The sequence below is a fragment of the Ursus americanus genome, chromosome 11, assembly GCF_024610735.1.
Source record: "Ursus americanus isolate L20-20 chromosome 11, mUrsAme1.1.p, whole genome shotgun sequence".
Lineage (NCBI taxonomy): Eukaryota > Metazoa > Chordata > Mammalia > Carnivora > Ursidae > Ursus > Ursus americanus.
In genome coordinates, this window is record NC_142137.1 from 60,043,293 (window position 1) to 60,059,009 (window position 15,717).

The 15,717-nt window shown below is 36.9% G+C and overlaps 1 protein-coding gene across 1 annotated transcript in view; it reads right to left on the reverse strand.

The window, feature by feature from the left end:
• The window catches only part of PPIL4 (peptidylprolyl isomerase like 4), a 37,347-nt gene that overhangs the window by 5,802 nt on the left and 15,828 nt on the right, over nucleotides 1–15,717 (reverse strand). Inside the window, exons 8-12 of the mRNA XM_045805323.2 lie at nucleotides 15,425–15,549; nucleotides 12,038–12,104; nucleotides 8,664–8,775; nucleotides 7,186–7,282; nucleotides 2,622–2,769 (exon numbers count right to left, since the gene is read on the reverse strand). Coding sequence (XP_045661279.1) covers nucleotides 2,622–2,769; nucleotides 7,186–7,282; nucleotides 8,664–8,775; nucleotides 12,038–12,104; nucleotides 15,425–15,549 — 549 coding nt within the window. The remainder of the gene's footprint in view (nucleotides 1–2,621; nucleotides 2,770–7,185; nucleotides 7,283–8,663; nucleotides 8,776–12,037; nucleotides 12,105–15,424; nucleotides 15,550–15,717) is intronic.

A 15,717-nucleotide genomic window follows, 5' to 3' on the forward strand; every position in this document is an offset into this window, starting at 1 on the left:
TAAGAGAGAAAGAGATAAAAGATTATACAGTACTTAATTCTTTGAAAAACTTGATGAAGCTGAAAATCTGAAATGCACTGAAACCTTAAAACCTCTCCTACTTGGGAGTATTTTTCAAAGCTACACAAGCTTTAAAAAGTTGGGCAGCTCTAGGTTCAAATGGTCTTTGCCATTTAGGAGATGTGTCGAACAAGAAATAATCTTGAGGTTAGATTTACCAGGGAAGGTTTCATAGAGAAGTTAGGACTTGAGATCAACCTCAAAGAATGAGTGGGTTTGGCTGTGGATTGGCCTCAAGAAGGCTAATGCACGGAGTGGAAGTGAAAACTGAAAAGCAAGGAAGAATCAGCTCCATGTGCATGAAGGGGGAAAAGGTCAGGTGGCTAGATGAAGCCATATTAGAACAGATCCTTTAAGTATGTGCTAGCACAGTGCTAAGTGCTTTTGGAGTACAATATTACCCTCATTCTAGAAAGTAAGGAAACTGAGACTCAAGAGATCTATACAGGGTGGAGATGATTTTTTAATTGATCAGTAACTTGACATATAAAATTGAAAAGGGGGGTAGTACAGAATAATGTACTTGGCTAGGAGCACAAGTCCGGATTTACACTGGCTCTGCTACTTATCAGCTCTGTAAAACCAGGGCAAGTCGCTTAAATTCTTCAGTTTTCACTTTCTCTGTTGTGAAATGGGGAAAATCGTATCCACCTCACATTGTAAGCACACAGACGCCCTTAGCTGTCACTGATTCATGTGCATGGCAGGAAAACTGAGTGACAGAGGAAAGGTGTGACTAAAACGCTGAGGGCGGGGCATGAATGATGGCACTCTTTAAATAGCAAAAGGGCTATGGAAAAAGAGAGGTCCACAAGATGACAGCAAGGAGTAGGAATACATGCTATCTAGAACAGAGGAAACTAAGAATATATATTAAATACATATCTGCTGAAATTTTTTAAAAGCGAAGAACAACTCATGAAACACAGCGAGCAGCTGTCTTGGGGGCAGAAGAGAAGGGGGACGGGGATAGAATCTAGGTTCTCCACATGTACCACTTCATAGATTTTACTTTGGAAGCATACAAGAAATTTTTACAACTATAAAACACATCAAAAAATTTCTTAAAGCAATCCCTAAACATTGAAAAGAAACCAATTAATTGAGGTATGAATCCAGTGAATGGCCTTACCACAGAAACTATTCTGATTTAAAACACGGTAACTTGACTGTAATAGTAAAATAACAGCCAGTGTAGAAAACGTGTGCACACACATTTTTCTTCACCTAATCTTAAATACGTACCACGAACCTGTAACATAAGTATAATCTCAGTTTCACAGAAGCGGCGGCGGTGGCTCTGAAAGCTAAGTGACTTGCTGAGGGCACATCAATGGCGAGTGGCGCAGAAACTTACTCCTAGCTTCTCTGAAGCCAATCCCGCCCTTTGCCAACCATACTACACATCTCGCCTTCTCTGGGTCTTTGCTTGATGTACCATTCTCACCATCCCGAATATTCTCCCTCTCACCTCGGTATACTAAAATCTCTTTACCCACCAGGCCCAGCTCAAAAATCCTCCCATGGTAACACAGAAGCAAGGGGGCTGTCATGTAATTTGCTTTTCATTTAACCGAGAGCCAAAACGCAGGCTAGAAATGACTTCTCCCTAGAATCAATTTTCTTTGAGGAATTATTAGTTGGTTAAGCGTCTGACTTTGACTTCCGCTCAAGGTCATGATCTCAGGGTCCTGGGATTAAGCCATCTGTCAGGCTCCACAATCAACAGGGAGTCTGCTTGTCTCTCTGCCCCTCTCCCTACTTCTGGTGGTCCTTTCTTTCTCTTTCTCTCTCTCTCTCTCTCACACACACGCACACACAAATAAATAAATAAATAAATAAATAAATAAATAAATAAATAAATAAATAAATAAATTTTTTAAAAAAAGAACATGTATTGTTCAAGAACTTGGGATGCTGTTTTTATTTCAGATAACAATATGGGAGGGCATAAATGTTTCACAGGTCTTAAAACTTCAAGAGCGAGGCACCTGGGTGGCTCAGTCAGTTAAGCATCTGCCTTTGGCTCAGGTCATGTTAAGCATCTGCCTTTGGCTCAGGTCATGATCCCAGGGTCCTGGATCGAGCCCTAAGTCTGCTTCTCCCCCTGCTCATGCTCTCTCTCTCACTCTCTCTCTCTTTCAAATAAATAAAAATCTTTAACAAAATAATAATAAATTAATTTAAAAAGTTTTTCAAGAGCTGTAAGTACTATCCATAACACTCGGTGATAAGTTAAAATGACAAATGAGCATTGTTTCAGCACAACCACACTTGCTTCTGATGGGAGTAAGTGTCCACAGGTTCAGAAATCTCTCATTTCACAATATGGAACTGAATGATATATTAAGTTACTTTGAAAACAATCTTTTATCACTTGTGATATATATTCTTGAAAGTAAGTCCATCACCCCAGTGAAACCATTCTATGTTCTAGAGTTAGGAACATACCCACCCTGTTCAGAACTATACCTTTACCCCTATATTATGTCACTAAGAAGTAATCTACAGAGGGATAAAATATTTATCTCTCTACAGCTCAGGCTGGACATTATAAGTACCTGATTAGTATTTCTGATCGGCATGTAGTCCTCATCTTCTTTTTCTTCAGAGCAGTGACGAGTTTTCTTCTTGTGTTTTTTACTCGTGTGTGAGTGACTTGATTTTGAATCCTCTGCTTGCTCATCTAGCACAAGATCATATTTGGCACTGCAGCAGCTAGTTAAGGACGGATGTGAGGACTGACACTGATAATACATCAGAGCGTAAGAATCTGGTAGACTAAGGAGGCCACGAGGCTAAAGGTAATTTTTTAAAGCAAAAAGCAACTCACAAGCATAGAGTCTGTTTCTAAAACAAAACTACTTCATATTTTCTTTCAGGAAAAATGGAAAGAACCCTGACCTTAAATAAACAATTAACAACTGGCAAGGGAGCAGGCAAAAAACATGGAGGGCCAAAAAACTATATCCGCAAATGAAAATTTAAGTAGCCTTAACAAATTAGGAAACCTATTTGTCAATAATGAAAAAAATAACTTAAACAGAAAATGAGGCACATGTTTCACTGGAAAAAATTAAGATATTACAAACCCCAATGCCAGAGGAGCTATAGGAGATAAAAGATACATTCATGTGACTCTTTTGAAGTACTAATTAGATCAATCCCATAGGAGGGAATTTAGCAATGCCTCGCAACAGCCACCATATTTAAATTCAAGTAAGAATTTATAGAAGGTTAAAATAAGTTAAATGAACAAAGGTATATACAACAATTATTTTTATAACATAAACTGAGAGAAACAAAAGCCTAGTAATAAAGACATTTCTTAAATATACTGTAGAACTTCAATACGATATATTATTACAAAGAAAGTTATTAGCAATGATAAATGAATGCTATGAAAAAACCCAGGAAAGTGTTTATGAAAAATTAAAAGCGGAAAAAGCTTGAAATAAAAATTGTCTATACCATATGGTAATCATAACTTTATAAAACATAAAAAGATCAAGATTTGAAAGAAACAACAAGAAAACGTATCATTTGTCTAGGTGGTAAGTTATGAGTGGATCTTTTTTTCTTACTTGAAGTTTAGTTGACATACAATATTGTACTAGTTTCAGGTGTACAACACAGTGACTCAACATTTATAGACGTGAGTGAATCTTGTCTTAATTTCACATAAATGTGTTATAAAAATTATGATAATGTGTTTTAATTCAGAGATAAGTATTTTCTCTAATATACTATTATGTCTTAGAATAAGAGAAAATATAAAACTGTTACATCCTCTGTTGAAAATAATCTCAAATTCTAACACAGTATTTGAGGAAGGCTGACAAGGGCCAGAACAGTGGTTTTCAAAAAACAAGCTGAGGAGGAAGCCCAACATGCAGAGAAGGTCTCAGAGGCGTGTGCGGCTAGAGGAATGGGGGACACACTTCCCTCAGGCTAGAGTGTCGGCTCTGTTTTCACGATGCTGCAGCTCCATGCCTTCCTCGGGGAGTTTCACTTCTACGTAACACGGAACAGGAAAATGCTGCGTCCTCTTGGCTTTTCACAAGAAGGCTAAAGATGGCCAGTCACCCTGCACCATACCCTATTCCTACTCCATTATCTCTGACTTCTTTTCTCCTTTATACTATGTCACACTGTTTCCAGAGTAGCTTCTGGAGCCTCTTCTTTTTCAGGTGCGAATTCAACAGCCCTTGCACAGGATTTCATTTACCGTGTTGCTTCACACGTGCAGCTCCCTCCATCCAAAATCCATTTAGTGGGTCACACTCAGTATTTTGTAATAATGTAGAACAGAAAGCAGAGTACATGGCATCTAATAAAAATACTATGGCAGGGGCGCCTGGGTGGCACAGCGGTTAAGCGTCTGCCTTCGGCTCAGGGAATGATCCCGGCGATCTGGGATCGAGCCCCACATCAGGCTCTTCCGCTATGAGCCTGCTTCTTCCTCTCCCACTCCCCCTGCTTGTGTTCCCTCTCTCGCTGGCTGTCTCTATCTCTGTCAAATAAATAAATAAAATCTTTAAAAAAAAAAAATACTATGGCATTTCTGTTTCAATTATGTGTGCGTGTGAATGGCTATACTTGGATTGTGCCAGGTATAATAAAAAACTGGATTTCTTAAATGATGGATCAAGTTAGAGAAAACAGCCTCCCATCTTAGCTCTCCCCCTCTATTCAAGGTGCAGCTTTAATGTCACTTCTCTTAGTGTTACCTGAGGGTCTTCCCTGACTCCTCACCTCTATAAGCCCCATACCCCTCCAATGTACTTCTTTGCAACACTCTAGACATATTTATATTTGCTTCATGGTAATTATTTAATGTCTGTCCATCCCCCCTCCAACAATAAAATGTAAGGTCTATGAGGGCAGGGGCTATGTTTCACTGGTAATTGATGCCAAATAAGTATCTGTTGATTATTTATCATTATTTATCGCCAAGACACTTGTCACATCTCTTCTCCCTCACTTACCCACCATCACTACTACAGGCAACACTAGCACGCGTCAAATCTTTCCAAAGTCCTTTGAATTAAACACAGACGTGATTTCTCTGACTTCCTTTCCCCAATTTATTCCCCAAGGTCTACCCTGGCCAAATTAAACTTGCCTTTCCTTTTGTTCTATCTTTAATCTTATTAGTAGTCTAATTTACAATAATTTCTCTTTCTCTCAAGATCCATAAAAGTGTATCTCCACCATGCCTTTTTAACTTAAAACTTATCTTATTATTAAAAAAAAAAACCTCACTAAACTTATCTGATTATTAGATTGTCCTCTGAATCTCCTTTCCTTGCCATAGTAACAAAGTCATATAATATACAAGGTGGGGGAAAAATATATATGTTTATCGCTTACATATTATAGACACATGTTCTATCACTCTATTATTGTACCCGAGATTATAAATGCCTTGCTAAAATGAAATCTATCAACTACCAAGAACATAAAGACTATCTTACTGGGTCAGATTCAAGAATTTCCTTTTTCCTTGTTTAATATTCTGTTTGAGAATAATTAACAATGATTTGCATCAGGACATGTGTGTCTTCTCCACCAATTTCAAAAGACTGAAAGCAGGCACTGTTCAATACTAGTCACATGTGGTTGTTTAAATTAATTAAGATTAAACAAACTTTAAAATTCAGTTCCTCAGTCCATTTCACATGCTCAAAAACCACATGTGGTTAGTAGCTACACCGGATGGTGGAGAAATTTTCCATCACTGTAGAAAGTTCTATTGGACAGTACTGGGCTACATATTTATTCTCAAACATGCCTTGTTTCTTTTCTTAACTTTCAGTAATCTATCATCTTGAATTTAAAACATTTTAATACTACATATTTTTTCTTTTCAGCCCGAACCACTCATCTCTATGAGAGAAAAGACGAAAGACATCTCCTTGTACTTTACACCCTATGCCTGTACTTCCTTTTCTTTGTCCTACACACTTCCTTCTGCCGGCTACAGCTACTAGTGGTTAGCCTAAATTTAATTTCAAATATTTGTTAAATAAATCTCAAGTGTATTCCATCATACCTTTTATAATTTTAATATTTCAATCATATCCCCCCCAATGTTCATCTTTTAGACTAAATCTTAGCTTACTGTTTCGTGTGCCTGCGTGTGAAAGCCTCCTCCTCGTGTCAGTACATTTCAGACTTTATCCACCTCTTATGCCTCTTATGCTTTACTATGCTTTATGCATCCTAGACAGTCAACACATTTTTTAAAATGAGTATATAACAAGTCAACCTGATATTTATCTTTCCTTGATGAATACTTGGAAATGAAATGTCTAAGACAGTGTGGGAAAAGAGAATCCCTAAAATACCAACAGAAACTAGGAAACAAAGAAACCATTTAACAGAAAGAACCACAAAAGAAATAACTTGCGCAATGTGTAGAGTGATAGATTTATAAGAAGAGTATCAATGAACAAATTAAAATGACATAATGTAAATAGTATGTTTCATTGATTTTTACTTGTCTCAACCTAAAACTTGGAAGAACCTAAATTAAATGGTCAAGTCAATGGATTTCTTTTTAATCCTATAAAAGATAACCCTTGCATACAAACAGGAGCCCAATAAATACTTGCTGCTAGACTGACAATGTACTAAGCAGGAAGAAGCAACCTAATCACGTAAGAGAACAACAGGATTTTGTTAATCTACATATTTACCATCTCCAAAGAAGTTAAATATTATGAGGGGGTTAACTAACACCAAGAATTTAGCACAGCTATATGAAGAAAATTTCTGAGTATGAGGAATTTAAAACTCTACAATTGTATACAAAATACGAATCTTACCTGAAGATCTCAGAATAAGTGTTAACCTTAACCTAAGAGTAAGGAGGGAAAAGAATTAGGCTAGAGATTTTTTTCAACCCTAACCTTCTCCATACATTAGAGAATATACCAAAAAAGAAAAGCATATGTAAGATGGTGAAAAAGGATTACAATAAACTAAATGACGTCTTCACAAACCACCAGATTCAGGAACCTTGTCTTCTACAGACTGTGACTTTTTAAAACATGTCACACAGTACTCTACACAGAATGGATGGTCTATACAGATTGACTAATTGGTTCTTGTAAAGGATACTCCTGCTTGGGCTTTACTTTATCTTTCAAAACTAAATTAGACGGTTTATCCTGTTCCTTTTCATACTCCTTGAAATCACTCTTAGTGTATTTCCCACCTATTTATTAAAAAAAAGAAAAAAAGACTTAGTAAGAAAACTCACCTAATTTATTAAAGAACAAAAATTAACTTATAAGAGATATAGCAGCTATTTTATAAGTGGCATATATATTGGCAGACAGCAAAAGGCTGAGAAGAGAACAAAAGAATAGTAATTCATTGTCCATTACTATTTTAAATGAAATCAGATACCCATTTTGCTAAGTAGCTATATGCTGCCACCTAACGACATATGTGAGTATTACAACATCAAACTTTCAAATCCTAAATTACACAGCAAATACATTCCCTGGGAAATAATGCAGTATTTAAGTAGAGCCATTAAGTCCATGAGAAAATTAGGTCCAAAGGAAACTGAAGGCTTGAGACTGGAGTCTGAGATCTGAGAGGCTTAGAAGTTTGGAAGAAGTGAGGCTTTAAAGATCTCTGAGCTGTCAGAAGAGACAATGACCAAAATCTTAGAGCACCAAGCAGATAGTGGGACAGCAGGAATGTACATAGAAGTTCCCTAAGGGGAACTGGAAATGAAAGGGGCGGGTTGGCAACAACTGTCTCTGCTTTGAAATTCTTGCTTAAGTCACCTGTATTCCCTCCCAAGTGCCAAAAATGAAATCGACAATCCCTTCAGAAAAATAGGACCTACTGTTAGATCTTGACGGGCCTTCAGTGGCAGGGCCAGGAAAAAGCATCCTATGCAGCCCCTCTACTACCAAGTTGAAAACTATATGTATAAAATATATATACTTCCTTTTTTAAAAGAGAAAGCTACACATATACATAAAGCCCACATGGGAATAAAAATATGAAATAAAAGGAAATTCTAACATAAAATAAATATTTATGTATGTATGTTCAAAGAATGTATGTGGAAAATAATACAAGAAACAGATAAGAGTGGTTACCTCTGGGAAGGGAAAGTGGATAGATGAGACACAGGAGTGGAAGGGACAGTTTTTTACATCACCTTTTCAATTTTATACCATATGACAACTACAACAAATAAACTTCAAAAAAACTTGTTAAGAGTTTTGCATCTAGAAGAACCAAGCCACCACAACCATCAAAATCATTACTTGGCAAATATGCCATGTTTGCAATGGGTAATTATAAGTAATTTATAACACATTCACAGATAGTAAATATATTCACAATCGGCTTAAATACACATATACACACTCACACACACTCCTCTGTATCTAGATTCTTGCTAGCAGCTACGTGAAACCATCAATGGCAGAATTGCCATCAGTGGACATTTCTCCTAATGAACAGCTCGAAGGTAAAGGAGGTACAGACACACACACACACACACACATGCACGCACAAGCACGCACACGCATGCACAGTGAACAGAAACAAAGGAAGCTGAACCAACATACCTTTTCCTTTCCATTTAACCTTTGCAACAGACTGGCTAAAATCCACATGTATTCTTCTGTCGTCTATAAGTACATTGTCCATTTTGAAGAACGCTTTCTCACAATCTTCTTCCTGATAGTAATTACAAAAACTCAAGCATAAATCTTTATGGAGAAGATTTCTGCAGCTAGAACAAATACCGAAAATACAGCAAGTCTGTTGTTACTAACACTAATATCTGAGTGCCTACCACACACCAGATGCTTTTCATGCTCTGCATCTAGGAGCTCAGTTAACTCTGATAACAAGCATATGACGTACTACCTATTATTATCTCCATCTTCTCGAAGAAAAAACGTATGTTTAGAAAGGTACAGAAGTTGCCAAAGGTCAGCTGGCAAAGCTGAGAGCCAGGATTTGAGCCGAGGCAGTGTGACCGTAGTGGACATACATACGTTTACAAATTGTGCTGTACACATCCATCCACAAACCCTTTCATTCGAAATCCAAAAATATTCTGAAAGTTGAAAGCTGTTTTTATAAATTTGGTTTAAAACCCATTTGACAACAAAACCTGACGTAACAGAAGACCGCGGCCTTAATTTTTTCCACTTGGTATGAATATGCATTTGTTTCAGCATAGAAATATTTTGTGAATGATTATGGAGTGCTGACCCAGAGGAGTATTACACAGCCCACAGAGGTGTGTGTACACACACATATACACACCATTACCTTTCTAAGTTCTAAAAAAGCCTGAAATCAGAAACATAGCTACTCCCAAGGGTGTGGATAATGGACTGTGGGCCTAAGATACGAAGGTCTGTGTTACATAAGGATTCTTCCTGTCAGCAACTTTGCAAATCCCATTTCTCCGTTTCTGACATCCGAAGGCTAGAAGTAATGCATTTCAACCTAGCACTGATCAATCACCCCTTATATTCCTGGAAACATATTCTTTGGTGTGCTCACAACTTACTAGAGAAAATTCAGAGAAGATTAAAAAAAAAACTAGTGATAATTTCTTTATTTACCATGTATGTCAAGAATTAAGTGGATTATAAACTCCATAAAGATACAAACAGAGCTTTATTCATCTGTGTATCTACATCATTTAGAACATCATCTGGTACATGATAGGCAATCGGTGTTCTTGTTTTTGTTTTAAGCAAGCTCTACACCCTATATAGGGCTCAAACTTATGACCCAAGAGTCGCGTGCTCTACTGACTAAGCCAGGCAGAAGCTCCAACAATCAATGTATGTTTGATGAATCGGTAATGATTATTATACTCGGGCAGGCATAATTGCATCACTGTGCCATTTCCCTAAAGAGAAAGTTCTCAGATATTTTGTAGGCACCTGATTTATGACAAAGATGGCACAGCCAAACTGTGTGGATAGGACAACCTTTCTAATAAACTATGCTGAGTCCTCTTGCTATCCAACATAAGAAAAATGAAATTTAACATGATACACATAATACACAAAAATCAAATTACAGCTCTAAATGAGAAAGATAATTTCACAGCAGACCTTCTAAAGGTAGCATTGGAGAATATTTTCATGACTGTGAGGGTAGGCAAAGTTTTTCAAAACCAGCCACAAGAAAAATACTGACAAACTGATCTAAAAATCAGAAATTTTTGCTTATCAAAAGACACCATTAAAAATGGGGAAAAGGCAAATCTACAGAGAAGATACCTGTAACACATATAACCAAAAAATAAGATTGTATCCAGAAAATGTAAAGAATTCTTACAAATCAAGAAAAAGGCAGCCAAACACCCAATCAAAAAGTGGGCAAGTCTTGAACACTTACTTCATTTAAAAAAAAAAGGGGGGGGCATCCAAATGCAATGTAAACATATGAAAGGGGGCGCAACCAAGGAAATGCAAAATAACACCATCATAAGATACCACTACACACTCACCAGAATGGATAAAAATTTAAAAAACTGACCATATCAAGAACTGGTAAAGATACAGAATGACAGGGACTTTCACACATTGCTAGTGGAAGTGAAAATGAGTATAACCACTTTTGGGGGAAAAAAAGTATAACTACTTGGGAAAACTGACTGAAATAACCTACTATAGCCACAACTACCCTATGTCCCAGCAATTCACTCATAGGTACATACCCAACAGAAATGCATACATATGTACACCAAAACATATGAAAGAAATGGTTCACAGTAAAACCATTCATTATAGCTCAAAACTACAAAGGACCCAAGTGTCCATAACAGCTGAATGAAAATCTGAATTGTTTTATATACACATAATACTATATGGCAACAAAAATCCATATACACACAGTGAAATACCATGGCAATGGAAATGAACGAAAACAGTTAACAAAAGCTCACGTAGTAACGTATAAATCTTAAGAATAAAACACTTAAGCCAAAGATGCTGGACGGAAAAAACACATACTATGTTTACATTTATATCAAGTTTAAAATTAGACAAAACAGGTCTATGATGTTAGAAGTAGCAGTGATAGGGAGGGCCTCTGAAATTCTGGTGAGTTTTTTTCTGCTAATCGCAGTGCCTGAAATATAGAAGGTATTCGATAAATGCTCTGGAATAACTATCACTTGGAAGGAGCTACTACTGGACACACACCAGTTCAAAGCTGCATAAAGAAATGACACAGACTCCATAGTGGGTAAAGGCAATAGTAACAGAGTCAGACTTTTCTAAATTCAAATCCCAGCTATGAGATTAATCCAGTATGATTTTAATCAAGTCACATGACCACTATGTGTCTCAGTTTACTTATTTAGAAAAGGAGGAAAGTACCTACCTATCTCATAGACTTGTGAGGGTTAAATGCAGGTCAAATAGTATAAAGCCTGGCTTAAAGAAAATTATTTGGGTGACATAAACTATCATCATTATTATTATAGATCTAGAAGATAGTATCTAATCCAATATTCAAGTTGTATTTATAAGGAGGGTAATGCCTATAAATAAGAGTTCTAAACAAACTGACAAATATCATACAATAGGTGGTCAATGACAGCTCGGGTTAATATCTAGGAGTTTACACCCAGTCCAGTTCTCTATTACTCAGTTATAGATCTACATAAACAGTACTGAAAAATCATTTATATAATGTGAAGGACTTCACCTAAAACCTTAAAGTTTTAAAGATACATAAATTCAGACTGCACCTGACCCTAAAGTAAAGGTACACATATTAACATCAACAGATGTTGAATTTACCCTCTACTTGAATATAATAAAATTATTTTTCTTGGGTGCCTAGATAAAGGGTAAACTAATTTTCTAATTTCAGAGACTAGAGAGTTCTATAATTTTCCACATTTTAACACTATATAAGAATAAAATAAATATAAATTTAAAATATGTATATTATGACCTACCTTTTCAAATTCAATAAAAGCATAACAGAGGGATTCTCCTGTTTTCCAATCCCGAATAACTTCACAACTGAAAGAAAGTTTGGAAAAAGTGACTTTAAAGAAAATGCATTTACTCTTACTCTTCAAAAGTGAAGAACAAAATAAGCCAGTTATTACAAGTCAAAGTTAAGGGGCACCTGGGTGGCTCAGTTAGTTAAGTGTCTACCTTTGGCTCAGGTCATGATCCTGGGGTCCTGGGATCACACCCCGAGTCAAGCTCCCTGCTCAGTGGGGAATCTGCTTCTCCCTCTGCCTCTCTCACACATAAATAAATAAATAAACAAACAAACAAACAAACAAACAAACTTTTGGGGGGAAAAAAACCCTCTTATGGGACACCTGGGTGGCTCAGTCAGTTAAGTGTCTGCCTTCAGCTCAGGTCATGATATCATGGTCCTGGGATCAAGTCCCACATATGGCTCCTTGCTCAGCGGGGAGCCTGCTTCTCCCTCTGCCTGCTGCTCTCTCTGCTCATTCTCTCTCTCTGACGAATAAATAAAATCTTCAAAAAAAAAACCAAAAACAACCTCATTAAAAAAAGTCAAAGTTAAACTCGTGGAACTATATTCTTCCAAGTTTTCTCAATAACAATTAAAAAAAATAGTTCACCAGTGTAGTAACAAAATTATCTCAATTCTAGTCTAAATGCCCAATCTTGACCTATATAGCCCTAAATTTCTAATGCACTGAAGAAAGTATAAGATAAAACTATTTACTTTCCTTTTTTTTTTTTATTTTTTTTATTTTTTTTTTTTTTAAAGATTTTATTTATTTATTCGACAGAGATAGAGACAGGCAGTGAAAGAGGGAACACAAGCAGGGGGAGTGGGAGAGGAAGAAGCAGGCTCACAGGGAGGAGCCTGATGTGGGGCTTGATCCCATAACATGGGGATCATTCCCTGAGCCGAAGGCAGATGCTTAACCGCTGTGCCACCCAGGCGCCCCAGAAAAGACCCCGAATCTCCAAGGAACTGTTGAAAAGGAAAAACAAAGCTGGGGGCATCACAATGCCGGATTTCGAGCTGTACTACAAAGCTGTGATCACAAAGACAGCATGGTACTGGCACAAAAACAGACACATAGACCAATGGAACAGAATAGAGAGCCCAGAAATGGACCCTCAGCTCTTTGGGCAACTAATATTTGATAAAGCAGGAAAAAACATCCGGTGGGAAAAAGACAGTCTCTTCAATAAATGGTGCTGGGAAAATTGGACAGCTACATGCAAAAGAATGAAACTTGATCACTATCTCACACCATACACAAAAATAAACTCCAAATGGATGAAAGACCTCGATGTGAGACAGGAATCCATCAAAATTCTAGAGGAGAACATAGGCAGCAACCTCTACGACATCGGCCAAAGCAACCTTTTTCATGACACATCCCCAAAGGCAAGAGAAACAAAAGATAAAATGAATTTATGGGACTTCATCAAGATTAAAAGTTTCTGCACATCCAAGGAAACAGTCAGAAAAACTAAGAGGCAGCCCACGGAATGGGAGAATATATTTGCAAATGACACTACAGATAAAGGACTGGTATCCAAGATCTACAAAGAACTTCTCAAACTCAATACACGAGAAACAAATAAACAAATCAAAAAATGGGCAGAAGATATGAACAGACACTTTTCCAATGAAGACATACAAATGGCTAACAGACACATGAAAAAATGTTCAAAATCATTAGCCATCAAGGAAATTCAAATCAAAACCACACTGAGATACCACCTTACGCCAGTTAGAATGGCAAAAATAGACAAGGCAAGAAACAACAATTGTTGGAGAGGATGTGGAGAAAGGGGATCCCTCCTACATTGTTGGTGGGAATGCAAGTTGGTACAGCCACTCTGGAAGACCGTGTGGAGGTCCCTTAAAAAGTTAAAAATTGAGCTACCCTATGATCCAGCCATTGCACTACTGGGTGTTTACCCCAAAGATACAGACGTAGTGAAGAGAAGGGCCATATGCACCCCAATGTTCATAGCAGCAATGTCCACAATAGCTAAATCGTGGAAGGAGCCGAGATGCCCTGCAACAGATGACTGGATTAAGAAGTTGTGGTCCATATATACAATGGAATATTACTCAGCAATCAGAAAGAATGAGTTCTCAACATTTGCTACAACATGGACAGCACTGGAGGAGATAATGCTTAGTGAAATAAGTCAAGCAGAGAAAGACAACTATCATATGATTTCTCTCATCTATGGAACATAAGAACTAGAATGATCAGTAGGGGAAGAAAGGGATAAAGAAAGGGGGGGTAATCAGAAGGGGGAATGAAACATGAGAGACTATGGACTATGAGAAACAAACTGAGGGCTACAGAGGGGAGGGGGGTGGGGGAATGGGATAGACCGGTGATGGGTAGTAAGGAGGGCACATATTGCATGGTGCACTGGGTGTTATACACAACTAATGAATCATCGAGCCTTACATCGAAAACCGGGGATGTACTGTATGGTGACTAACATAATATAATAAAAAATCGTTATTAATAAAAAAAAAAATAAAATAACAAAAAAAAAAAAAAAAAAACTATTTACTTTCCTGTGCCAAAAGTAAACTGCTAAAAAATTCTTTAAGTCACAATTCACTTCTGGTCCAAATGTAGATGAATTACAGAATATCTAATGTTACTGTAAAATAATATATGTACATTCATACATATATACAGATTTAATAAGTTTATGCTTTGTAGTTTTCAAATTTAATATAAACCAAGCTTAAATTTAACCCCATAAGTATAGCTATTATATAGAACTAATCCATCTTGACAATCAAATAAGAGGACCTATAAGATGGAGTTGAAACCACGTGGATTGTCCATTTCCTCACATATCATAAGTCTCATTTTATTTTTTTATTATTTTTTTAAGATTTTATTTATTTATTTGAGAGAGAGTATAAACAGGGGGCGCGGCAGAGAGAGGGAGAAGCAGGCTCCCACCAAACAGAGACCCCGACGTGGGCTTCGATCCCCATGACCCGAGCCGAAGGCAGACGCTTAACTGACTAAGCAACCCAGGTACCCTCTGAGCCTCATATTAAAAACATGAAATAAGGGGAACTGTTCCATTCACTTCTTGTTTTAAGGCAAAAATGTGTGTGTTGGAAGTGGGACAATCATTTAATTATGTATATATACATATGTATGTGTATTTATTTGTATGCACACATACACACACATGTAAATACATATTTTTCTTCTCTACTGTACAAAAGACTCATCTGTAAAATTCACTACTACAAAATTCTAGAGTTCACCAATTCATCAAAAAATGTCATTACAAACCACCAATACCCAGTTTTTCTAAAATCTTTCACTAATTCTAGAGATTACCTTCTTATGGGCCCAAATCTTGAGAATATTATCTCCAGATCTTCATCAGTGGTCACTGGATTCAATTTACATACAAACAGCACATTTTCTGGAGGTTTAATATCTGCATCAGGTAGGTCTCCCACCTAAAATATAAGTAAACAAAAATTTAAATCAATTCCTTTGTTGTTTCTATTCTAAATATCCTCTCTAGCCCAAAATGCTATTTCTCTAAACAACTAAATTTACATTAGAAATCTACTACAGGCTTAGGAAAAGAAATCTAAGTAAGATTTCAAAATTGGAAATTACAA